General features: G+C 39.0%; 1 protein-coding gene across 1 annotated transcript in view; it reads left to right on the top strand.

The window, feature by feature from the left end:
- The first annotated feature begins 4918 nt into the window (after positions 1-4918).
- The window catches only part of LOC132155201 (xenotropic and polytropic retrovirus receptor 1 homolog), a 53871-nt gene continuing 32143 nt past the window's right edge, over positions 4919-26646 (top strand). Inside the window, exons 1-2 of the mRNA XM_059564065.1 lie at positions 4919-5210; positions 19251-19302. Of these exons, the coding sequence (XP_059420048.1) occupies positions 5142-5210; positions 19251-19302 (121 nt within the window). The 5' untranslated portion in view covers positions 4919-5141. The remainder of the gene's footprint in view (positions 5211-19250; positions 19303-26646) is intronic.

Here is a 26646-nt window from a genome sequence, read left to right as displayed (position 1 = left end):
ACAGATTGAGACTGACAACACACAGAGCGCTTGCTGAAATGACCGAAGGCTGACGCTGGCACTGCTGCACGTGCTTTTAAGGTTCCTGGTCAATGACGTCACCTGCCTATGACGTCTTGGCTTTCCATTGGGCTGATTACACATGTGATTCACACGTTCCCCATAGCGTTTCGACGCAACTCGAGTTCCTGAACAGGAACCTTGATTATTGCTCAGTGTCATAAAATATTAATGTTTTTTTTTTATTTTTTTATTTTTATACATCTAATTATATGTAAGATTATTCTGTGTGTGTCAGAGGGAAATGTGTATTCAGCCTAAAATGAAAATTCTGTAAAAAATTTTTACCCATCTTCATGACACCAAAATGGCCACATAAAATAGCTCTGTTTGATGAAAAGCCTGAAATTGAGGGTATTAATCATTGACGATCTTTTCATTTGCTATAACTTTAATTGCAAATATGGCTCTTTTCAATGTATCATGTGACACTGGTTATCAATCAACAGACATTTTTTTTTCCATATAAAAACTAATGGCATAGAAGGACATTATAAATGAATAACAATTTATTATATATCATTACAGCATTAAGAAAATATTAACTTAATCACAAGTGACAGTAAAGACATTCAAAAGATTTCTATTCCAAATTAATGTTCATATTTTAAACTTTCAATTCACATTTTCACAACTGTTTTCAACATTGATAACAATAGGAAATGTTTCTTGATACTGAAGACTGTAGAAAAGTCAGCATTGACATCACAATAATAAATTACAGTTAAAAATGTATTAAAATAAAAAACTTTTAATTAAATTTTGCATTGTAATAATATGTAACAGTTTTTACTGTATATCAAATAAATGCAGCCTTCTTTCAAAACATTTAAAAATCTTATCAATCCCAAACCTTTAAAATGCATTTATCCTTTTGTATTTCTCCATTCACACTGAAGGCATCAAAACTATAAATTAACACATGTGGAATTATATATGGAATTATATACATCAAAAGTGTGAAAAAACTGAAAATATGTCATATTCTAGGTTCTTCAAAAAAGCCACCTTTTACTTTGATTACTGCTTTGCACACTCTTGGCATTCTCTTGATGAGCTTCAAGAGGTAGTCACCTGAAATGGTCTTCCAACAGTCTTGAAGGAGTTCCCCGAGAGATGCTTAGCACTTGTTGGCCCTTTTGCCTTCTGTCTGCGGTCCAGCTCACCCCTAAACCATCTCGATTGGGTTCAGGTCCGGTGACTGTGGAGGTCAGGTCATCTGGCGCAGTACCCCATCACTCTCCTTCTTGGTCAAATAGCCCTTGATGCATTCAGTGTGACTCTACAATTTTCATAGTTATGAAAATAAAGAAAACTTTTTGAATGAGAAGGTGTGTCCAAACTTTTGGTCTGTACTGTACAGTCGTGGCCAAAAGTTTTGAGAATTACATAAATATCAGTTTTCAAAAAGTTTGCTGCTAAACTGCTTTTAGATCTTTGTTCCAGTTGTTTCTGTGATGTACTGACATATAATTACAAGCACTTCATACGTTTCAAAGGCTTTTATCGACAATTACATGACATTTATGCCAAGAGTCAGTATTTGCAGTGTTGGCCCTTCTTTTTCAGGACCTCTGCAATTCGACTGGGCATGCTCTCAATCAACTTCTGGGCCAAATCCTGACTGATAGCAACCCATTCTTTCATAATCATTTCTTGGAGTTTGTCAGAATTAGTGGGTTTTTGTTTGTCCACCCGCCTCTTCAGGATTGACCACAAGTTCTCAATGTCAATGTCAATGTCAATGTCACCTTTATTTATATAGCGCTTTAAACAAAATACATTGCGTCAAAGCAACTGAACAACATTCATTAGGAAAACAGTGTCAATAATGCAAAAAATGAGAGTTAAAGGCAGTTCATCATTGGATTCAGTTATGTCATCTCTGTTCAGTTAAATAGTGTCTGTGCATTTATTTGCAATCAAGTCAACGATATCGCTGTAGATGAAGTGTCCCCAACTAAGCAAGCCAGAGGCAACAGCGGCAAGGAACCGAAACTCCATCGGTGACAGAATGGAGAAAAAAACCTTGGGAGAAACCAGGCTCAGTTGGGGGGCCAGTTCTCCTCTGACCAGACGAAACCAGTAGTTCAATTCCAGACTGCAGCAAAGTCAGATTGTGCAGAAGAATCATCTGTTTCCTGTGGTCTTGTCCTGGTGCTCCTCTGAGACAAGGTCTTTACAGGGGATCTGTATCTGGGGCTCTAGTTGTCCTGGTCTCCGCTGTCTTTCAGGGATGTAGAGGTCCTTTCTAGGTGCTGATCCACCATCTGGTCTGGATACGTACTGGATCCGGGTGACTGCAGTGACCCTCTGATCTGGACACAGACTGGATCTGGTGGCCACGGTGACCTCGGAACAAGAGAGAAACAGACAAATATTAGCGTAGATGCCATTCTTCTAATGATGTAGCAAGTACATAGGTTGTTATGGGAAGTGTTTCCGGTTCCGGTTTACCTAATTAATGCAGCCTAAAAATCCTTTAACGGATTTGGATAATAAAAGCATATTAGTATGTTATGTGTAAGCCAGGTTAAAGAGATGGGTCTTTAATCTAGATTTAAACTGCAAGAGTGTGTCTGCCTCCCGAACAATGTTAGGTAGGTTATTCCAGAGTTTGGGCGCCAAATAGGAAAAGGATCTGCCGCCTGCAGTTGATTTTGATATTCTAGGTATTATCAAATTGCCTGAGTTTTGAGAACGTAGCGGACGTAGAGGATTATAATGTAAAAGGAGCTCATTCAAATACTGAGGTGCTAAACCATTCAGGGCTTTATAAGTAATAAGCAATATTTTAAAATCTATGCGATGCTTGATAGGGAGCCAGTGCAGTGTTGACAGGACCGGGCTAATATGGTCATACTTCCTGGTTCTAGTAAGAACTCTTGCTGCTGCATTTTGGACTAATCAATGGGATTAAGATCTGGGGAGTTTCCAGGCCATGGATCCAAAATTTCAACATTCTTGTAGAAGCAACCCCACACATGAATGGTGTCAGGATGCTTTACTGTTGGCATGACACAGGACTGATGGTAGCGCTCACCTTTTCTTCTCCGGACAAGCCTTTTTCCAGATGCCCCAAACAATCGGAAAGGGGCTTCATCGGAGAATATGACTTTGCCCCAGTCCTCAGCAGTCCATTCACTATACTTTCTGCAGAAGATCAATCTGTCCCTGATGTTTTTTTTGGAGAGAAGTGGCTTCTTTGCTGCCCTTCTTGACACCAGGCCATCTTCCAAAAGTCTTGGCCTCACTGTGCGTGCAGATGCGCTCACACCTGCCTGCTGCCATTCCTGAGCAAGCTCTGCACTGGTGGCACTCCAATCCCGCAGCTGAATCCACTTTAGGAGACGGTCCTGACGCTTGCTGGACTTTCTTGGACGCCCTGAAGCCTTCTTTACAACAATTGAACCTCTTTCCTTGAAGTTCTTGATGATCCTATAAATTGTTGATTTAGGTGCAATCTTAGTAGCCACAATATCCTTGCCTGTGAAGCCATTTTTATGCAACGCAATGATGGCTGCACGCGTTTCTTTGCAGGTCACCATGGTTAACAATGGAAGAACAATGATAATGATCTCCAGCCTTGTGCTCGTCAACATTCTCACCTGAGTTAACAAGACGATTACTGAAATGATCTCAGCAGGTCCTTTACTGACTACATTTACATGCTGTTAAAATTTGGGTTATGGTCGGGTTAAGGTCACTATTCCGGTTTCTGAAACATTCGGGATAATCCGTTTACATGCGTGAGCAGAGAGAGTTACTCCTGTATGCATGGAATGTGTAATCAGTCGCCAATCCCGATGTAAACGGCGAAGCACTGTTAGCGTCTGGACGTACGGACAACAAATATTCGGGTTAGAAAAGGGGTACCCCAGGTATAATATCCCGGTTTTTAAAAACATATGAGCATATCCGGGTTTTTGCCGGTGTTTACATGGCCGTGCGCGACCGGGTTATTGCTAATATCCCGGTTTTGAACGGGTTATTGGCTGCATGTAAACGTAGTCAATGTCAGCAATGAAATGCAGTGGAAAGGTTTTTTTGGGATTAAGTTAATTTTCATGGCAAAGAATGACTATGCAATTCATCTGATCACTCTTCATAACATTCTGGAGTATATGCAAATTGCTATTATAAAAACTTAAGCAGCAACTTTTCCAATTTCCAATATTTATGTAATTCTCAAAACTTTTGGCCACGACTCTATATATATATATATATATATAATTGACTTTCTCTGCATTTCTGCAGTATTTCGATGTATTTTTCAAATTCGTGTACTGACAGATATTTATGCATTTCCCCCGTGCCTATGAATAGTTGGCACTGCAGGACGAGTCAGAAAAAATCCATGTAATAAGTTGGAAAAAACTAAAGGTGTCAGTGCTGAGTTGTGTTTTTTAACCCCCCAGATCTATCTGCCGAAACAGTACTGCTGTCCTGATTTGGTGCACACCCTCATGCTTAGCTGTTGGGAAAGAAATGTCAAAGAAAGACCCACGTTCCTGGAGATCCACAGCACCCTGATGGAACACCAGGACTAATTCCATGCTGATGTACAGAGCAACTCCAAACAACCACATAATCAGACGAGGAACGTTTTAGGTTTAGCCCTGTAAGGTTAAGAATAAGCTGCCCTTGATTTCACATTTCTATAATTCACAGTTATTATTTAAGAGGTATGAGGGGGTCAAACCGCGAGCTGGAAAACATCCTCTGTAGTGACGTTCTGTGACGTCATTGCCCGACAACGATGGCTGCGGCTGGAGCTTCAGCCTCAGATGTCAGGCAGAGAGAGCATCGGTCTAGAGCTCCTTCGTCCCTCTAAACCACTGCTGCCAGTAGCCTGCAGCACTTGAAAAAATGAAGTTTTAATGAGGAAAACCGGCGTCGGCTGTGTGAAAATATCGCAATATTTCCCCTGAATATGTGTCTCGCGGAGCAGCGAAGAACAGCCGTTAATCTGAGGGTGATTTTTAAGCTCGCCATGATTCACTGGTAAATTTCCAGCAGCGCGAGACTCCCCTCCTCAGACAAAAAATAAAGAAAAAATACGCACCGAAATAATCATAAAAATGAAATTTACCGAGCACCTGTCTGCCCACATCACCCCGGAATGGAGGAAACAATACATTCAATATGAGGTAAGAGCCGAAGATAAGCAGCCTTGAGCTATTTTAACTTACCTCAGACAGTTTATCTTCAGGATCCTGTCGGAAATCTGTCATTATAATGTAAACTTTGAGCGAAAGACAGGCTTACATTTGAATCTGTGTGATTTAATGACTGTCATATCTGTTCAGGGTTAGTCTGTAACTGAAAGCTAACTCCTGGTAAGTTAGCCTTAAAGCTAATGCGAGTCTAAATGATCATCAGGGATGCAGGTGAATCAGTCCATATGTTTCGCTCTGCTTATCATCTGCTTTATTAATATATTTATTATATAACACTTCTAAACCAATAAGAAGACCAAATTAAAGTTTCAAATTGCTCAACATATGCATGTACGTAAAAACTCGAAGGACAGTATGTTTTTTCCACTCGATTGCATGGATGCAGTTTAGAGAAAAGAACTCTCTAAACAATCTGTTTGGATATTATGTTAGATTATGTTTCTGATTCTGATTAGCTTCTTAGTTTACACCAGATATGCCCAAACCCTGTAACTTTACATTTTTAAATCCACCTTGAAAACTTACCTTTTCTTAATGTCTTTCAACATTCCTTGATTCAAGCACTTCTCCTCTTTTTTTTTTTTTTACCTTATTCCATAGGTTAATTATTATTGTTGTCTTTTTACTGTCAGTTTTCCATTAGCTTTTTTAAAGTACCTTGGTCAACACCAGTTGTTTTTAAAAGTGATATATAAATAAACTTGTATTATTGTACTGTTTATCGATTCAGATCTTCAAAAACAAATAGTTTATCCTTAATATTAGGATTTATATTAATGAGGAGTAGGAAAACCTAATATTTGAGAATTTGCAGGGTGAACAAGTTCATCAAGTTTTAACACTGACCGAAATCAAGCACACTAATTTTTTAACCTCTGCTTATCGCTTACAAAGAAAATTTAGGAGTGGCAGTATAATGTGTCAGTGCAATAAATCTATTTTTTTTTCCACATTGCCATGCAGCCGTTATCAGTCTCGTTTTTCAAGTCTGTAATTACCTGCAGGAGTCGTTCCATAAAAACAAACCTATATGATGGTGATACAGAGCTTCAAAAAGCAGTGCTTAGCGGACTACATAATTGCATTATTTCACATGAGGCAGTTTTCTTTGTCTTCGACACTGGACTGGGTTAGAGTTGACAGGGCTTTACTGTGCTGCAGGGTTTAATGGCCTACACATAATTAGATTATTGCCTTCCTCTTGGACATTTGCTAATTAATTAGTAATCATCTCTTTTTTTGGGAGTAGTACAGCGGATTGTGTTTTCGAGGGATGCCTGCATCACAAATAAATGATAGCGGAAAATTAACCGGTTAAGGATTTGCTTTCTCCACCATACTTAGGCTGTATAATGCTCTCTCACCTGCCTCGAGGACAGATCAGTTCTGATCTCAAGGATAATTTTTTCCCCTCTCTTTGGTGGTTCCACACACTTGTTTTTGCCCGCAGTGACTGTGTCCTATGAATGCGTTGATTTGTTGTGTTCTGTGGCCTTTTGTGGCACACAGTCTTGACATTGCTGATGTTAGCTTATTTAGAGATGAGTGTTTCTGCTGATTTTTGTGTTCTGAGTGGAATATCACATGATTCCTGACGTTTGGAAAGAGAAAAAAGTGTTTCACTGTCTCAAAAATCTTGCTGAAGGTAAGACTAAAGGCAAGGCTGCCACAGAGTTTAAGACCTTTTTCTTAGTCGTGGGAATGTAGTGTATGCTGGCCTAAGTGTTGAACTGTGCAGGCCTGCTGCTAGAACAAGTAAACATCCCCACTGTCAAGGCCACGCTCCCTCTGAGCTCATGTTATCTTAAAGGATTCTGTTTTTACAACAGGCTTCTGCAGAATCTGCTGTAAACTACAGAACTGCATTTGCATGTGAATTTGACATCATTGTTTTTGCAAGAGCACTTTGCTCAAGCTCCACTCTGGGTATTTTCTTTTCTTCACTTAGGGTATGTTTACACTTGGTTCTTTTTCATACATTTATATACAAACATAAAATTTAGTCCCGATTCTCTTAGTGTTCACACTTTTTTTAACAATGATCCTAAAAATAGAAAACAAAAGGCATGAGGATACGGTCACAACCCGTTTGGACTGCTTTTATGACCTATATTTTGTGAACTTACCAGATATCCAAAACTGTTGCTAAAGAGCGTGCTTAGCTGGTTCAGGTGAGATTAGGGATGCAACAATACCATTTTTTCAGAACCGATCTGATCCTGAAAATTCTGAGAATGTGCCGATAACGATCCAATCCGATACCAGCACTGTTTTTTTTTTTTATTCAATATAGAATTTTTATTCTTCTCTGTGTTGACCTGATCATCATTCTTTTGTGTTAATCACAATATACTACATATATACAACTTCATTTTAATGAAAAATAACAAATAAAAAAATATATAATCATAAATATTATTATAAACTAGGTTGGTAGATAATTCAGCAGCAAAAGATACTCTAGATTATAGAAAAATCACAGGATATAATTATATCAAATCTATTGAAATATTTTATTTACAAATAAAAGTGAATAAGTCAAAAATCTGGTAAAATGTTACACATTGCTCTTGGTAATGTTGTATAATACATTATTGAAAAAACAAGTATATACATGTCTATTAGGGGTGTAACGGTACGCAAAAATCACGGTTCGGTACGTACCTCGGTTAAAGTCACGGTTCGGTTCATTTTCGGTACAGTAAGGGAAAGAAATGCAAACATTAAACTGCAGGTTGTTTATTACTATAATCTTTTTTTTTTTACCAATTTGTTTACACTTTTTAAAAAAAATACGGTAGCACTTTATTTTACAGTCCTGTTCCCCATTTACATACTATGTACTTATTATAGTAATTACAATAATTATGTAATAACTAGGTACTAACCCTGAACCTACCCCTAAACCTAAACCTACCCCATGTAGTTACCTTGTATTACCAGAACTTTCTTAGATAAATACACTGTAAGTACAGTATAAGTACATGTAAGTACACGTACTGTAAAATAAAGTGCAACCAAAAATACTTTTTAATTAAATATATATAAAATAAAAAAAGAATAAGAAATAAAATACTGCTGCAAAGTTCTCCACTAAATAAAATACTCTGTCTCAAACCAATATCATATAATAAAATATAAAGAAAAATATAAATAAGTACCTATGATTACAGTGCAGCATTACCAATCCCAGTTTGTAGGCCTGCTCATATTTAAAAAATATATATAACTTTTCCAAAGTGTAAAGTGCAGCATCAACAGTTTCAGTTTTTAGACCTGCTCAGATTTCGTTATTGCGTTGGACCGATCGGAATTAAGAGCAAAGGTCTCTTTAAATGCCGACGGGAGCTGCGTTTGAATAACGGTCGTTTTTTTCCTAGTTGTAGTGATGTTCACACTCGCGTGATGCCTTTTGAAAACCTTAGGCCGGTGACACACTGGCATATTGCACCTGTCAAACATAGTCTATTTTGTCGTCAATACTGTTGACGGTGTCCTTTATCAGTAGGCTTTATATTAATGCTCAACATGAAGTATAGATATTGTTGTCGTGAAGACAAGATCCTGGTCTGTTGGCGGTCTCCCTCTATGTCATATTACAGTAGCAGCAGCGCACCATCGCCGCGTCAGGCACGATTCTGGTGTGTAAAGACACAGAAAACGCGAAGCAGCCGTCACGCAACTGACACACAGCAGAAACGCACACTCACGCCACGCATCCAGTGTGTCACCGGCCTTAGAATCAGCTGCAGGGCGGGATTTGCGCTGAACGCGGAGACTTCCGCCACTTAATACGTTAGTTTGGAAACACGAAAATGTACCTATCATTCCGCACACAAAATATTGCATTCGCTCATTCGGTACACACGTGCACCATACCGAAAGCCCTGTACCGAAACGGTCCGGTACGAATACACATACCGTTACACCCCTAATGTCTATAGAAATCTAAAAGACGTTTCTTTTAAATCTATAGCACAGTAATAAAGGCAGCAACGTAGGGCTGTCGTGGTTAAGAAATTTCCCCTGCGGTTATTTTGGGTGGCTCAATAGCGCGATATGCGGTATTACCGCCGTTTTTTTTTTTTTTTTTTACATAATTTATCCTGATTTTGCCGCATACAAAGCTCTATCGTTGAGTTATGTAGCATATATTGTTGCTTTTTAAACTGACAGAGAGACACGTTTTAAAACATTTTTGTTTATTGTTAAATGCCAAACAGCAACAAGAACATGCGTTTTCCAATAGATTTTTTTTTAAGAAATCAAAGAGTTCTAACATGTATTACACGTATTTGCGCGCGACTTTGGACAGCAGCGGAAATCTAGACTGATTATCACGCCACCACTGGCCCACCAGGACAGTGGATTCGCGTTGGAGTCGATGCACTCCTCAAGTAGATAGCGTGTGTGAGCTCGTTATCTGCTCACGCTCTCTTGGGTATGGGCACTGACGCGGAGGTTGTCCGTGACTTCAGCAGGTATGCCTGTTACTTTCACGGCTGTATTTTACAGATTTCGCAAAGGCTTCATCTACTCCTAACTGTCGGCCGGTCTCAGCTGTTCTTTTTGATGTTGCTCCGCGATCTGATGCTTGAGGGGGCAGCTGCGCTGGATGACAGGGGACACTCTAAAACGCTTAACATGGCTTAATGTACTAAGACAGTGATGTTAACAGACCAAACTCACTAAAAATCATACTAATAAAGTATACTATCTATAAAAAAATCAGATGATCCCTGAATATGAATTCAATGCGTTTAATAACACGTTAAGCCTGGTTTTCTATGAGAGGAAAAGGCTTAACGTGTTATTAAATGCGTTGAATTTATATTCAGGGATCATCTGATTTTTTGTAGATAATATACTTGTTACGGGCGGTCGGACACCACCCTTAACATAAAGGAGAGACGCACACCGAACAGCTCGTATCAACAATAATATTGGGGATTTTATTTAGACAGATTGAATATTAGAAAGGTTGCTTAACAATCAGCAAACAAAACAAAACAAAAACTGCAAACGCGGAACGTTTTCTACTGCCGGGTGGACGGCTGAACGGCAATTTTCAAAGCCAGCAAGCACGGATGTGCACTGCAGACTCTCGGGGTGCGCCTTCAGAAATGATCAGGAAGCCTTTTATAGCGCAAGAACAGGCTCCGCTCAGGTGTGGCTCATCTGTAATCAAGAGGGGAAGAGACACTACACTCAAACACGTGTAGCAACAAACACCAGAGCTGGGGGACGTAACACCCCCACCCCAAAATGGTGACCTGTCACCATACATTGAATAGATAAACTCTTTGTTCTGTGTTCAGCTCACTGTTCGAACCAACCCAGATGATAGAGTTCCAGCTACCAATAATCAGTACCTTCGAATAAGGTATACCTGTATGTGAAGATACTTAGAATTACAAAAGGTATTATTATTAACTATAACTTAGATATAGGCCACCTAGGAGAAGAAATTGTTAGGAATTTCTAATCAATAAGGACATATGCAAATTCTTCATAATAAACAAAACCCTTTTTTTATAAAAGGCGAAAAAAAAAAATTAATATATATATATTTATATATTAAGCATCCACTCTAGACAACGCATCTGCAATAATATTGTCTATTCCCCGGACATGCACAATTTGGAGGTTAAACGGTTGAAGCAATAGACTCCAGCGCATTAACCTACGGTTTGATTTGTACATGCGACTGAGGAATTTTGTGTGGGTCATGATCAGTATAGACCTTAATTGGATGTACTGTAGAGCCTAAATACACTTCGAAGTGCTGAATGGCTAGGACTAAGGCCAAAGTCTCTTGTTCGATAGTGGAGTACTTTCGCTGGGCAGAATTTAATTTCTTAGAAAATAAACTTACTGGATGGTTTATGTTATCAGAGCCTGATTGTAAAAGGACAGCACCAACGCCTACGTTGCTGGCGTCTACAGCAAGCTGAAACGGTTTGTTGAAATCTGGCGCAGCAAGCATGGGAGCAGTCAACAAGAGAGCTTTGACGTTTTCAAATGCTCTATTACAGGACTCCGTCCAGTCAAATTTAGTTTTGGGGCTCAATAGGTTAGTGAGGGGACATACTACAGTCGAAAAGTTCTTACAAAAACTACGATAGTAGCCTACCATTCCTAAGAATCGGCGTAACGCTCTTCGATCGCAAGGCACAGGAAATTCTTGAATAGCAGCCACTTTAGCCATTACTGGCAAAACATGTCCTCTACCAACTACCCGCCCCAAGTAAGTGACAGTGGCTTTTCCGAACTCACATTTTGCTAGATTAATTGTGAGATTTGCATTGGATAGTCTACGGAAAAGCTCTCGAAGTTGTGTTATGTGTTCAGACCAGTGTGTACTATATAGAACTATGTCGTCCAAATACGCTTCGCAATTTGACATTCCAGTTAAAACAATATTCACCAAACGCTGGAACGAGGCAGGAGCGTTTCTCATCCCGAAAGCCATAACTTTACAATGCATAAATGCATCTGGGGTCACAAAAGCTGATATTTGTTTTGCCCTAGGTGTAAGAGGCACTTGCCAGTAACCTTTTAGGAGGTCGATTTTAGTGACAAACGTGGCCGAGCCCACACGGTCTACACAGTCATCCATCCGCGGTAACGGAAAACAGTCTGGCAGAGTGATGGCATTAACACGCCTGTAGTCCGTACAAAACCTGTGAGTGCCATCAGGTTTGCCAACTAAAAGGCACGGGGAGCTCCAAGGGCTAAAGCTAGGCTCAGCAATATTATTCTTTAACATGTACTCAACCTCCTGCTGCAGGATAGCTCGCTTTTCCGGATTTACCCTATATGGGTGCTGTTTAATCAACCCTTTATCACCCACGTCTATGTCATGTTCCAGGACCGAAGTTACGGTTGGAACATCTCCAAATAACTTAGGGAAGTCACCTATCAAAGACAATATGTCAGCTGTTTTAGAGGGAGTTAAATGTGGCAAATGGTTCGCAATAACCCCCAGCATAGCAGAGTTATTTAGTCAACCCTCAATCACGCATCGCGACGGAGGAGTCACCGCGTCATCATCCTCCACCAGTGAAGAGAGCAACACCGATTCGACTGGACTGGGTAAGTTAAGGTTACACAAGGCAGTGTTAACACATTCACGCTGATAATACGGCTTGAGCATGTTTATATGGCAGACGCGAGAATGCCGTCGCTTATCTGGGGTTAAAATTACATAATCCAGATCAGATAATTTCTTTTCCACAGTATATGGCCCTCTAAATCGTGCCTGAAATACAGAGCCGGGCACGGGAAAAAGAACCAACACTTGGTCTCCTGGTTTAAACGTACGGGCTCTTGCTTTTTTATCATACCACGTTTTCATGTTAGATTGAGTCTTTTCTAAATTTTCTCTAGCGAGTTCACGTGCTCTGTGTAGTCGGCTACGAACGTCGCTTATGAACTGTAACGCGTTACGAGAAGTAGGTTTGCTTAGCCATTGATCTTTAATGACGCTCAATGGTGTGCGAACGTTGTGAGCAAACACAAGCTCTGCAGGGCTGAAACCGATTGACTCTTGCACGACTTCTCTAGAGGCCATAAGCATCCAAGGAATCGCCTCTTCCCAGTCTGTACCCACCGCCAAACAATATGCACGCAGCATAGATTTAAGCGTCTGATGGTAACATTCGAGAGTGCCTTGGCTCTCCAGATGGAACGCGCTAGAAATGCGGTGCTTAATTTGGAGCGACTTTAGGACTTGAGAAAAGACTCGAGAAGTAAAATTTGTTCCTTGGTCACTTTGAACGACTTTTGGTAGTCCCACAAAAGAAAAGAATTTTAACAAAGCCCTGCACACGACTTTAGCAGTGATCTTCCTCAGAGGCACCGCCTCGGGGAAGCGAGTAGCGGTACACATAATCGTTAACAGATACTGATATCCACTTTTTGACCGCGGAAGAGGACCGACGCAGTCAATTATTACCTTTTCAAAAGGCTCACCGATGGCGGGTATGGGGTACAACGGTGCAGGTGGAATTGTCTGGTTTGGTTTACCACTAACCTGGCAGACATGGCACGTTTTGCAATACCGCCGCACATCCCGCTTCAGGCCAGGCCAGAAAAAGTGACGAAGAACACGGTTGAATGTTTTAGTCACACCTAAATGACCAGAAACACCATCATGTGCAACACTCAGAATAGCGCGTCTGTTTTCAGATGGCATAACGATTTGGTCAACGTCGTTCCACTGATTACTTTTCTGAGGTCTCCACCTCCGCATAAGTAAGCCATCTCTGATGAAAAAGGTTGAATTCTCAGTTGCACGGTCTGAAAAAGATTGAACTGCTTTAAAACATGAAACAAGAGTGGGGTCTTTTTGCTGAGCATTAATAAGTTTCTCTAATGACAATGAGACCTCTAATTGTTTTTTTTCTCTTACCTCATCGTTCACTACAGGCACAGGACTACTGCGGCACTGAGTAAAAGCAGGCTCGAAGAGCCTCTCACATTCAGCAGGGTGAGCAATGAAGCTGTTACTCAGGTCAACGTCATTGGGAGGTACTGCTTCCCTTGACCTCTGAGTCTGCGACCTAGTGACAACATTAGTAGGAAAAACCTCTGGGAATTTCTGTGCGCACTCATCGGGACCTTCTTGAAAGAGTGGCACTGAAACAACCTCAGGTGGAACATCGCCACGGCTCCACACGTTTCCACCGGCTAGGTCATTGCCAAGGAGAAACGTGACTCCAGGGATTGGTAAAGAGTCCTGAACGCCAACAACCACATCACCACACACCAAATCTGAATCAAGATGCACGTTATGTAAGGGAACATCGAGAAAACCCATCTCAATTCCTCTAACAAGAACTCTACTACCGGTTGCAGTCTTTTCAGACAATGGCAACAAGCCACGGAGGAGGAAAGACTGCGCAGCGCCCGTATCTCGCAAGATGCGCACAGCGACAGCCTCCGCACCAGGCACAGATACGGTCCCATTCGTCAGGAAGGGCTCGTACATGGACTGGGATTTATTTGGCTTTATCTCTGCATGAAGGACTGGCGATATATTCAGCAAGTATAGCAGCTTCAGAAATTGATTCGGCCTTCTGCTCAGTTAAATAGGTTGCCACAGCGGTTTGCAGACAGTTCTTAATTCTTCTAAGAGAATTAGCTCACGTAATTTCTCCTGACTATCAACCTGCTGTGATGAGCACCAACGATCAAACAGAGCTGCTTTATCTCGACCGAATTCAACAAAAGTTTGAACTCGTTTTTTTTTTTAAGTTCCTAAACTTCTGACGATATGCTTCAGGGACCAGCTGATAGCACCTCAGAACTGACGCTTTCACCATATCATAGTCACCGCTCTGCTCCACTGTTAGCGACGAGTAAACCTCCTGTGCCCTTCCCACTAAAACGCATTGCAGGAGGAATGCCCATGCAGTTTTTGGCCAATTTAAATTGGATGCGACACGCTAAAAAAGTGGAAAATATTTTTCCACATCTTTTTCCACAAAAGGTGGCACAAGTCGGATGTGGCGAGTGACATCAAATGAATTAGGGTCAGAAGGGGCGACACCTTCCTTCTGGGCCTCGAGTTCTAACTTTCTTAATGCCAGTCGGTTTTCAAGTTCATTCCCACGGGCCTGAGCTTGCATACGCTCATGCTCGAACTCAATTTCTTTCTCTTTGATACTTAACTCTCGCAACCGAATCTGCAGCTGTAATGCTTCTGTAGACACGGGAGATTGTTTCTCTACAGGGAAAATGCCTTCACTAACCAAAGCAGCTTGTAAGACGGCCCTGATTGTGTCTTTGGTGCGTTTTTCAGCAGAAGTGAGCTCAACTTTATAGGTTACGGCTAAATTCAGCAACTGCTCTTTCGAAAATTTAAAAAGTAACTCATTAGAGGGTTCTTTAATAAATGCTTCCTCTGTTGCCATTTTAACACGATACACCGGTTAAAACGTGCTCCAAAAATCAAGTATAAAATAATAATTAAACCGCGAAAAGACGCCTAAAGTGCGCACCAAAGTCAAGAAAACATAAATAAATAAAGCTAATAAGCAAACCCTTACCAAAGCAGTTTAACTGCAACAAAGCTACCAGGTAGCGAATATCTAAAGTGGTTAAACGAAAAGCACAATATAGGCTACAAACAACCACGAATTTTAAAGTCCACCCACAAATGTACCCAATACGCTTAGTATAATCAGTAGGTTATACCAGCGCTCACTAAATAGGCGATATGCCACAATATATCACAAGCTATACAACTGAACTAAAGAGTATTCTGATAAGCAAAAATGTTGTCCAGCTTCTCTAACTAACTATACACAAAACCAAACAAAAATCCTAAATATCTACGCAATCTTCAGTGGCTTACTCAGCTCGAGGCTTCCCACCGACAGCCCTACAGCAACGTATTATAGATAGGACAGAACTCGAAAGACTATTAATAATCTTTGATTGCGCAGAAAAGTATTATAATACTGAAGGCGCCAATATAGAGTGCAACAGAGCGGGTCCTGTGCGCATAATGATGAACTTGAAACAACACGGAGTCACAGTGCACAGGCTGTGCAGCCCTCTGAGTCCACAGAGAAAGCTGCTCGGCTCGTGTTCATCTTCAGTTCTCTCTTCACAACAGTTCAGTCAGTGTACTGTTTGAGTAAATTAATTACTCTGTGATATTGGTATATTTTGAATCAGAGGGAGTGTTGGCCACCTTAAAAAAGTAAATAAATTGTGGATAATTCAATCGATTCACTAAGAAGAACCGGTCAAATCAAGCGATTCGTTCGCGAACCAGACATCACTTGTACAAAGGGAAGAGATATTGATACGTAGTCTATTAAATCTGTGGGTTAGTTTAATGAGCCTTTTCTTTGAACAGTTTTAAACCTCAGTTACTGTGCGCTCTTGAAGAGAGTATCATTGTTTTGACTGTAACCGAACATGACACGCTGTTTGAACAGCAGCGGAGAGAAGAGTTTATGTGAACTTGAATTTAATGACTTCAATATTAATCTGTACCTCAAATTGAACTATGGAACAGCTTCAGAACACTTGAAATATGTTCTTGAAAAAAAATTTTGTGCCTTCCGTGTGGCTCAACAATAACACAATAGTATGCACAATAGTATAACGGATTTGGATTGGTCTCGTCTATCTGATACCTGATCTGCAGAAAATGCCTGGATCGGAGCCGATAACGATCCCGAGTATCGGATCGATGCATCCCTAGGTGAGATTAGGGCTGTAGGTAAACTTTGCAGGACAGTGGGTCCCCGGGAGCAGGGTTTGAACACCTAGATTTTAAATGTGATATCATGTCCTGTTTTTGGTTTGTTTTTATGTCTTTTGTCTGCATCACTTCAATATTTCTGGTGTAGGGCTGGGACAACGCGTCGAGTTCATCAATGACGTCGACGCAAAATATGCGCATCGATTCGTCAACCTGTTTTTATTCCTCTAAAAAACGTTTGCAAAACATTTACCTTATGTGCGTTGAATATACGCGATGGCCGGATCAACATTCTGTCCAACGTTATATAACCAATCCAGGGGTTTTTCTGCATTGATCTTTTTTTTTGGCGGCTGTCAAAGCCTTATTTGATCGGTGAGTGATGTAGAATAGAATGACTGTGCTGCACCTGACAGGGCGCGTACGAGAGAGAGCCCCGGCTGTGCACGTGCACTCACAGTCTTCAAACAACACGAGCGCTTCTTGCTCTCTCTCTCCCTTGTGCATATTAATCAAAATCATTAAACACGATAGAAAAAGGGCGAAACACCCAAGTTTCACGCGCGCTCGCGCACTCAGTCTTCAAACTACACGAGCGCTGTCTTGCTCTCTCTCTCTCTCTCTCTCTCTCTCTCTCTCCCTCCCCCTCCCTCCCCGCCCTTGTGCATATTAACCAAAATCATTAGACACGATAGAAAAAGGGCGGAACGCCAAAGTTTCACGTGGAGCATTCGGAGATTTTTTTTTCTACATGACAGGCGGCTGGCTCCCACTGTTAATTTTTATTTTTTGGAAAAGCACTCTCTGTATTAGCTTAAAGCCCTAAAGTTTACATTGGTTACTGTATTCTTTCAATTGCTCTAAACAAGTATTTTGGGTGAACTTTTTTATTGAATGCTAGACATCAAGTTGTTGTTATTTTCATCTGAAAGAAGAACTTTTTTCAGTAAGCTAGGCCCTATGTGTTCAGTAAGCCCTATGTGTTCAGTAAGCAAGGTTTTATTGAATGCTATCTCTATACAAGTGCAAAGTAATGCATTCTTAGTCAGTCTTTTATTTTGTAATTTTAAGAGCATTAAACATATATTGCAATGTTAAGGAATTCATGTTTTTTTCATTCAGATATGTAAATCAACACGTATAAATTGTTAGTAGTCAATTAATGGGGAGATAATCAAAATCGAATCGGTCTGAAAATTAATCGTTAGATTAATCGATGCATCGGAAAAATAATCGCTAGATTAATCGTTTAAAAAATAATCGTTTATCCCAGTCCTATTCTGGTGGCTTCTTTGGTGTGCACTAAAGTTCAGATGGCAGCATTCACACTTATTCAAATGAACCAGACAAGTGTAAACATGCCAGTAGTCAAAAACTATTTGCATACTTATGCACTATTGTGTTCCAAAACTCACATTTCTCACATACTCTTATTAGTTAGTAGTTCAGGTGTAGAGTTAAGGTTCATGCTGAGGTCTGTGTCACAAATACTGTGCTGAATGTGGAGGATTTCAATATTGTTCTCCACTTAAAATTATTAAATTACTTAAATATTACAATATTCAAAATTTTTTATTTAAACAACATTTGATAAAAATTCTCAATGCAGTTATAATACAGAGAATCCCTATGACTATAGCCCTATTCAGATGGGCCTGTTTCTTCTGTCAGTATCTTGTAATGTAACAATGAGGCATGATAACTAAGAGGAGGACAAGTAAAATATTGATGGGTTGTTATTGATTTGTGCTCCACAGGCAAAATTGCTGCCCCTCTCACCCCTTAGTGCTTCTACATTGGATATGTATGACCTTTCGCCTAGTGATGTGCATAAAAGCGAGTAAAATACCCCTCTGTCCACAATATCATTGCAGTTTTTTATTTGAAATACAATCTTAATATTAATGTAAAAGCATGCTTCCAAAAAAGCTAAAAAAATAAGCTTGTATGGTTTCTGGTAATTATGCACTTGATAGACTCATATCATAAGTCACGTCACTGTCTTGATTTACTAATGCATGAAAAGGAATTCAGAAATAGTTCTCAGCTTGTGTTGAATTTATAGATACATGAAGAATTTGACATGACATTTCCCAATGCAAACATTTTTTTTGCACATTTTGTAAATTAAAATTGTCTTTCTAATTTCTGGTTGTACATTTTTATTCTTCTAACCAACATTAATGATAGTGATTACAATATCAAGGGAAATAATCAACAATTATGGTTTTGTCTTGATTGTGCATCCTTATTATGCAGTTTATTTTCCTCTCAGCCTCTAACTGTGCAGTGATTACTCCTGAAAATGGACAAATTACAATTCACACACATTTAATATTGATGTTTTAAACTCATTTAGTAGAGTTGGAGTGCACGTGTGTTATAATTTAAAAATGGCACACAATTTTAGCATTATCGGTCAGTCTCCAGTCACAGGTTTAAATTTAATATTGGCAAGTCAATTGGTGAATCCCTGTGGAAATGCTGCCGAGTCTCCTACGCTTGTATGTATTGTAACCTATGCTTTGTCCTTGTTTTTTCAGTTTCAAGGACATGATCTGTTTCTTACAGAGGGGATCTCCAATTTTAGATTTGGACAAAGTTAAAAACAGCAATTTCCTCTATTTCTTTAGTACTTCCTCACCTGTACTCAAGAACTCATGTCTTTCGGTCTTACTCCATCTGCATCTTGGCAGGGCGTCCCTTGTCAGTCACATGCTGCTGTGTAAAATGGAAACCAGTTGTCTGACCTCTGGAAATTGTGTTTCATGTTCTTCTCTTCTCCACAGGCTTTTAAAGAAATGTTGTACTCCGCCCAGGATCAGGCCCCATCACTCGAAGGTAATTGAGTTTAATACATGCAAACATACATCTAATGTGTCACACATGATTGGACTCAAGAAATCAGCCCATAAACATAAAAATACAGTGTAAATACTAGGTTACTGTTCTTTTTGAATAAATCAAGAAGTTAAAAGTGGACTATTTTGTTTGATCATATTAGATCTTAAATATCTATTAGGGCTGAAACGATTCCTCGAGTAACTCGATTACAAAAAATGATCGAGGCAAATTCCTCTGCCTCGAAGCCTCTTTTAATTTATTTTAAATCTCACGTCAGGTTCTTTCGCAATGATTTTTTTTATGTGACATCGTGTTTACGTCACCCAGAAAGCAGAAGGAAACACAAGCGCTGCGTCAGACATTGCATACTGCAAGGAGTCAGCAGTGTTTCTTTTTTGAGGGCGCGGGCAAACGTAAAGAGAACGTCGTGGCGTGTGTCCATTGCAAGATAGTGCTGGCATACCACAACTAGGGCCCTATGATTTCCGCGACGCGATGCAGAAAACGCGGAGGGAATCGCGGAATCCAGTCATAAAAACGGAATTTACAGTTTAACACGGAATGGCACGGAATTTGCCAAATTTTGAATGAATTAATCAAAAATAGGTCATTGCACTTACATCAAATCACGATATGGACTAATATATGTAAATATTAAGCCAGAACAGTCTATTTAAAAATGAATCCTGCATGTTCTTCGTTAATGAATGGAGCAGAAGCGCGTCTCCGTTTATTAACACACACTGAAGCGTGCGTGATGCTCGCAGTAATTTCAGCTTCTGCTGTCTCACTAAATAAGGACGTGAACACATGAACAACATCTCCAGAACTGCTCTGACAGTCACTTCATGAGCATTTGACCGTTTGATTTGAGTAAAACTAGCGTCACATCACATACACAGAGCTGTAAAGGTAAGTCAACCCGTCAAAATAAAAGTCCTGTTTTAGACAAGTATTTGCCAGAGATGTATAACTATTGTTCAGCAGAATGTACATGGCCTACTACAAAAAAAAAAAATCCAAAATATTTTTTTTTAAGGTTTAATCACAACATTTCTTCCATGTTTTATTTTTAATAGTAAATCCCCTTTGTTTACCAAAAAGTTAAGTTAATTCTCAATAATTAAAAGATAAATTAAATTAATGTTTTATGTGTTTAATGTTTAATGTGCATCTCAGAAAATGCTTTATTTAAAACCCCAACTGAATGGCACTTAAATGCACTTAATTCATCTGTCAACTTTATTGTATTTGTTCACAGTACAAGTACAGACAGAGAAACAATGGGTAATAATTAAATGTTTATTTTTGATGTATGCATTGCATTTTTATGCATTTAAAAAATAAAAATTCTAAAAAAGGAAACTTAGTTGTTCATTTTAAGAGACCCAGGAGTCTTATTTTTTCTTGCATAATTAATATTGCACTTTAATTAAGCAAAAACTCATTTTATCCGATTACTCGATTAATCGATGGAATTTTTGGTAGAATACTCGATTACTAAAATATTCGATAGCTACAGCCCTAATATCTATCTTATATATAGATACTGGGTTTTCTTATTTTAGTAGATTATTTTACCAAACACACTAATTTCAACAGGGTGTAGTTTATCATCATCATTGACAATTCAAAATCAGTAGTCAGTAAAAATCAGTAGTAATCATTAAAGAGGAAAGGCAATGTTTGTAAATGTAAGGTGTCATGGCTAGGCGTTGTTGATGGTGATACCAGTGTTAAGCCTTAACACCGGTTACGTCACTTGTCCAACGACCCCCACGTTGTTTTTAGTAATAAAAATAATTTAGAACAGTAAAAGAACAGACATTACAATTAAAAACTGAACACTGTTATCATCACATATCAGATTTCATTTATCCATTGAGGAAAGTGAGTCGAGCTGACTGACAAGAAGAGTGGGGATGAGACCGACAAGACGATGGTTGATGATTTAGTTTCGAAACAAAGTGCAAAAGCGCCTGTTTGGTAATATTTTGGATTTTGAAAAGTGATTTTGGAAGTTTAAAAAATATCGAAATATCTTAATTTGACCAAATATCTTAATTTGCAACTGAAATTTTTGCTGAGATCGCCATCTTTTGTTATGTTGACATTATAAACCAAGACGATGCACATCAAAGTTTCAGTGGAAAAGCAGTACTCATCTCTACCGAAAACCAAAGAGATCAAAAATGGAGTAGTGCAAAGTACAAGTGCAGAAAAGCAGTGTCTATTTTGTATACATCTTGTACAAACAACAACAGGTAAATCTGTCAGCTATTGTGGACATAGACAGTCCCTTTAACAATTCTCATTTATAATCAATTCTTATATGGCTTCTTGTTATCAGGATTTGTAGTCTATATGCTGTGTTGTTAATGCATGAACGTATAAATTATAAATATAAATTATAAATTCATTACAAAATTCAAACAATAAATACTGTTTTGCCATTCTTTAGTGCCTCAGTTAAAGTGGCATGCGGTTCACCATATCGTTCTCTTTAATACTATAGTAAAAAATAAACGTGAATGGACATCGAAAGGTTTATTATAAGATACAGTTCAACTTACTGAAATGTCTCGTGTAATCGCTCAGTGTTTCAAACTGTGGAAAGCTGCCACATAACAATACATTTACAACCCGAATTCCGGAAAAGTTGGGACGTTTTTTAAATTTTAATAAAATGAAAACTAAAGGAATTTCAAATCACATGAGCCAATATTTTATTCACAATAGAACATAGATAACGTAGCAAATGTTTAAACTGAGAAATTTTACACTTTTATCCACTTAATTAGCTCATTTAAAATTTAATGCCTTCTACAGGTCTCAAAAAAGTTGGCACGGGGGCAACAAATGGCTAAAAAAGCAAGCAGTTTTGAAAAGATTCAGCTGGGAGAACATCTAGTGATTAATTAAGTTAATTGATATCAGGTCTGTAACATGATTAGTTATAAAAGCTTTGTCTTAGAGAAGCAGAGTCTCTCAGAAGTAAAGATGGGCAGAGGCTCTCCAATCTGTGAAAGACTGCGTAAAAAAATTGTGGAAAACTTTAAAAACAATGTTCCTCAACGTCAAATTGCAAAGGCTTTGCAAATCTCATCATCTACAGTGCATAACATCATCAAAAGATTCAGAGAAACTGGAGAAATCTCTGTGCGTAAGGGACAAGGCCGGAGACCTTTATTGGATGCCCGTGGTCTTCGGGCTCTCAGACGACACTGCATCACTCATTGGCATGATTGTGTCAATGACATTACTAAATGGGCCCAGGAATACTTTCAGAAACCACTGTCGGTAAACACAATCCGCCGTGCCATCAGCAGATGCCAATTAAAGCTCTATCATGCAAAAAGGAAGCCATATGTGAACATGGTCCAGAAGCGCCGTCGTGTCCTGTGGGCCAAGGCTCATTTAAAATGGACTATTTCAAAGTGGAATAGTGTTTTATGGTCAGACGAGTCCAAATTTGACATTCTTGTTGGAAATCACGGACGCCGTGTCCTCCGGGCTAAAGAGGAGGGAGACCTTCCAGCATGTTATCAGCGTTCAGTTCAAAAGCCAGCATCTCTGATGGTATGGGGGTGCATAAGTGCATACGGTATGGGCAGCTTGCATGTTTTGGAAGGCTCTGTGAATGCTGAAAGGTATATAAAGGTTTTAGAGCAACATATGCTTCCCTCCAAACAACGTCTATTTCAGGGAAGGCCTTGTTTATTTCAGCAGGACAATGCAAAACCACATACTGCAGCTATAACAACAGCATGGCTTCGTCGTAGAAGAGTCCGGGTGCTAACCTGGCCTGCCTGCAGTCCAGATCTTTCACCTATAGAGAACATTTGGCCCATCATTAAACGAAAAATACGTCAAAGACGACCACGAGCTCTTCAGCAGCTGGAAATCTATATAAGGCAAGAATGGGACCAAATTCCAACAGCAAAACTCCAGCAACTCATAGCCTCAATGCCCAGACGTCTTCAAACTATTTTGAAAAGAAAAGGAGATGCTACACCATGGTAAACATGCCCCGTCCCAACTATTTTGAGACCTGTAGCAGAAATCAAAATTGAAATGAGCTCATTTTGTGCATAAAATTGTAAACTTTCTCAGTTTAAACATTTGCTATGTTATCTATGTTCTATTGTGAATAAAATATTGGCTCATGTGATTTGAAAGTCTTTTAGTTTTCATTTTATTAAAATTTAAAAAACGGCCCAAACTTTTCCGGAATTTGGGTTGTACATCAGAATGTAATTCCATTCGACGTCAATAAGTTCAATAGTCAGCTAGAAAAAATAACTATAAAGAAGAGCATTTTGCTAAATATATGCACTATATTGCATAGGCCTAGTTTTGGCCGATATACCGTTCAAATGGTAAACCGGTTTGAATTATGCAACTGGTATGAATTTCTTAACTAATAAAAGTGCCTAAGTAACATAGACAATGTGGTGAATTGAGTTGTGAAGTGAGTTAACAGTTCATTTAACCTACAAAGATTGCAGACGGCCTAAGATTATTGTTGTTTCACATTCACAGAATGTTAAAACATCAGACTCGAACTTGATCTGGACAATCATTAGAAAGATTGTGTATCATTAGAAAGCTTAAAGACTCCAGCATCGACATTTGACCACTGTTTATGATAAAACTCTGCTGTAGTGACAGTAATTTCTTCATTATATCAGGAGTGCAAAATAATCAATCAACCCCGGTGCATTTGAGGTCATCTTACATCATTACAAACGTGCACAAAGTATGATATTTTTTTTATTATTATTAATTTGGTGTTATTATGGGTAGCAGAGTAAAAGACTAATGGGTTTACTGTATGTGCATTGCATGTAGATGACTATTTTGAGACAGTGGATTACCATTTATTTGCCGCTCTGATTGCAATTGCTACACGCGAATACACTGCAGGCTGATTCTCACTCTAATCCAAGGTGAATAAACAACACTATCATCACTTAACTCTGTACTTTCTGTTATTGAAGAAAATACATTGTAATCGGCTAAAACGCATGCACAGGTCGCTTAACTTCCTGAACAAGTGCGAACCCGAGTCCATGTTGCTTTCATATTCACGTGAACTGTGTGCAATCAAACTCAGACCACCTCCTTCAGGTAGTCTCTGGTTTGGTACCCCAGTGCGCACCCACGTTTGCTCTCATTTTGTTTGTTCTCGTTTGTTTTTGTTTTCTCTCTCAGGGTTGGATCTAAACTCTGAATAATGAGAATTATGTCTCATACTTGCCAGAGGTCGCAACGCAATGAGTAGAAAAAAAGGTAGCAGGCTCGTTATAGCAGGACTGATTCTAATTGGCTTTCAGTGTTTTTATCTTTCATCAGCTGTAAAAAATCGTTCTGAAAGTGATTCCAACAATAACTTGGTATTCCAAAAATAACTAGGCTCATTCACACCAAGAACAAAACTATAAAGATAACTACATTAGCATGTACACCAGTGGATGATATAATCTGTTTATTCCAAGCACACTCTCGTCTGCCGCTTTAAATTCTCAAGCTTGTTATGGCAGGATTGATTCTGATTGGCAGTCAGTGTTTTTATCGCTCATCAGCTGGAAAAACAAAGTTCTGAAAGCGATTCCAATTATATAGTTTCTCTTTGCCTTTATCATTAAAGCTGTGGTGTGGACTCTGCTATTCTTTAATATTGAGAAAGCTTTTTAGAACTATATCTTTATAGTTGTCTAGTATATGTCCTTGGTGTGACCAGTAGTGTTTTAAAGCACAGAGCTTCTTTGCTTTCAGGGAGTAAATTTGCATCTCATTCAGCCCATCTGCTGTTTTCGCTTAGTTCCGATGTGTTTTATATAACTGCTCATGCAGCATCAGTTTGAACAGTAGGGTTCTGACGGTGAAGAAATTTTCCCACCGGTAATACCGGTATCATCATTATATTGCTTGGGTTTTCCCTCTTTCCTCGCTTGTCTTCACTTTTAAATAGCTTGTAAATGTCAGTGCAAATTTTACTTTCACTATTGAATTAGCTGCAATTCAGCATTAATGGACAACAACTAAATTCAAAGGATTCAAGTTTCCCTGAGCAATGAAATTCTTACTTTGCTCTCCACGATGAATGCCAAGAAAATGCTGAACTATACACACACATACAAAATCATACACTATAAAAACTATACACATACCTACAATGTAAGAAACATAATAAAAACTATGCTGCAGTAGTATGAATATAGACTATGAAAAAAATAATATTTGCGTTAGGGCTGGAGGATATGGCCAAATTTTATATCACAATATATTTCTTAATTTCGGTCGATACGATATAATTTCGATATCGATATGAACAATATAAAAACCTCAGAAAAACTGCCAATAACGCCCACAACGGATGTCTGTACCTACAATCTTCTGAGGTTAATTCATTTTAAATTAATTATAAAATTATAAATAAATAATACATTAAAATTAATTTGCCAAGTCTATGAAACCTCCTTCTATAAAACTACATAATATTTTAGAAATAAAAACGGTAAAAATAAATGAACGTTCACCTTTTATTTGTATTTAACCTTTATACAAACAAGAAAAGTGAAATAAACATAAGACTCTCAGACTGACCTTATTAATATATTTATCTTTAAGCAATAACAGGCTGATTATATTGTTCTTTACACAAAACTTATTGTAACAAAACTTGTTCTTATAAACCAAAGTGCTTCAGCCAGGATAAAAAAAATATGAAAAGTGCTCAGCTGCAGAAAAAAAAAAGAAAAAGAGTGAGCAACAAAAAAAAAACACAATGTTGCTGGGGCAGGGACATTGTTGAGTGTTGATGACATCCTATGACAGGCTCTAGAGGTTTCTGGCAAGAAATACAAGCTGGTCAACATTATCTGACTTCAGAGATGCCCTTTTACATGTGACAATGTTGCCACCTGTACTAAAAACCCTCTCAGAGGGGGAGCTTGTGGCCTGAATGCACAAGTAATGTTGTGCCAGTTGACTTACTCTAGGGAAGTTGTTTTGATAAACTTTCCACCAATCCAGAGGATTTGAGTCATTGTCAGCATGTGGAGACAGAAGGTAGTTGCCGAGCTCCCTCTCAACTGCCTGCTGTGCACTCAAGTTTTCTGTGTCAGTAGTAGTGGTGGGCCTGTTTGAAAAAAAGCTAGCCAGAGAACGCTTTGTTTTCTTGGGTGGTACAAAAGTGTCTCTCATGGCTTCTTCTCTGGACTCCTCTTCCCTGACCACAACAGATCTCTCTCCCTTCAGCATCTCCAACACAGCTCTCTCTTTGATGTATTCTCTCTTCTCCTCCTGAGTGTACTGAAGCTTGAATCGTGGGTCAAC

Source organism: Carassius carassius, chromosome 12 (genome assembly GCF_963082965.1).
Source record: "Carassius carassius chromosome 12, fCarCar2.1, whole genome shotgun sequence".
NCBI lineage: Eukaryota > Metazoa > Chordata > Actinopteri > Cypriniformes > Cyprinidae > Carassius > Carassius carassius.
The sequence above is the reverse complement of the archived record's forward strand: the minus strand, read 5'-3'. Positions and strand labels throughout refer to the sequence as shown.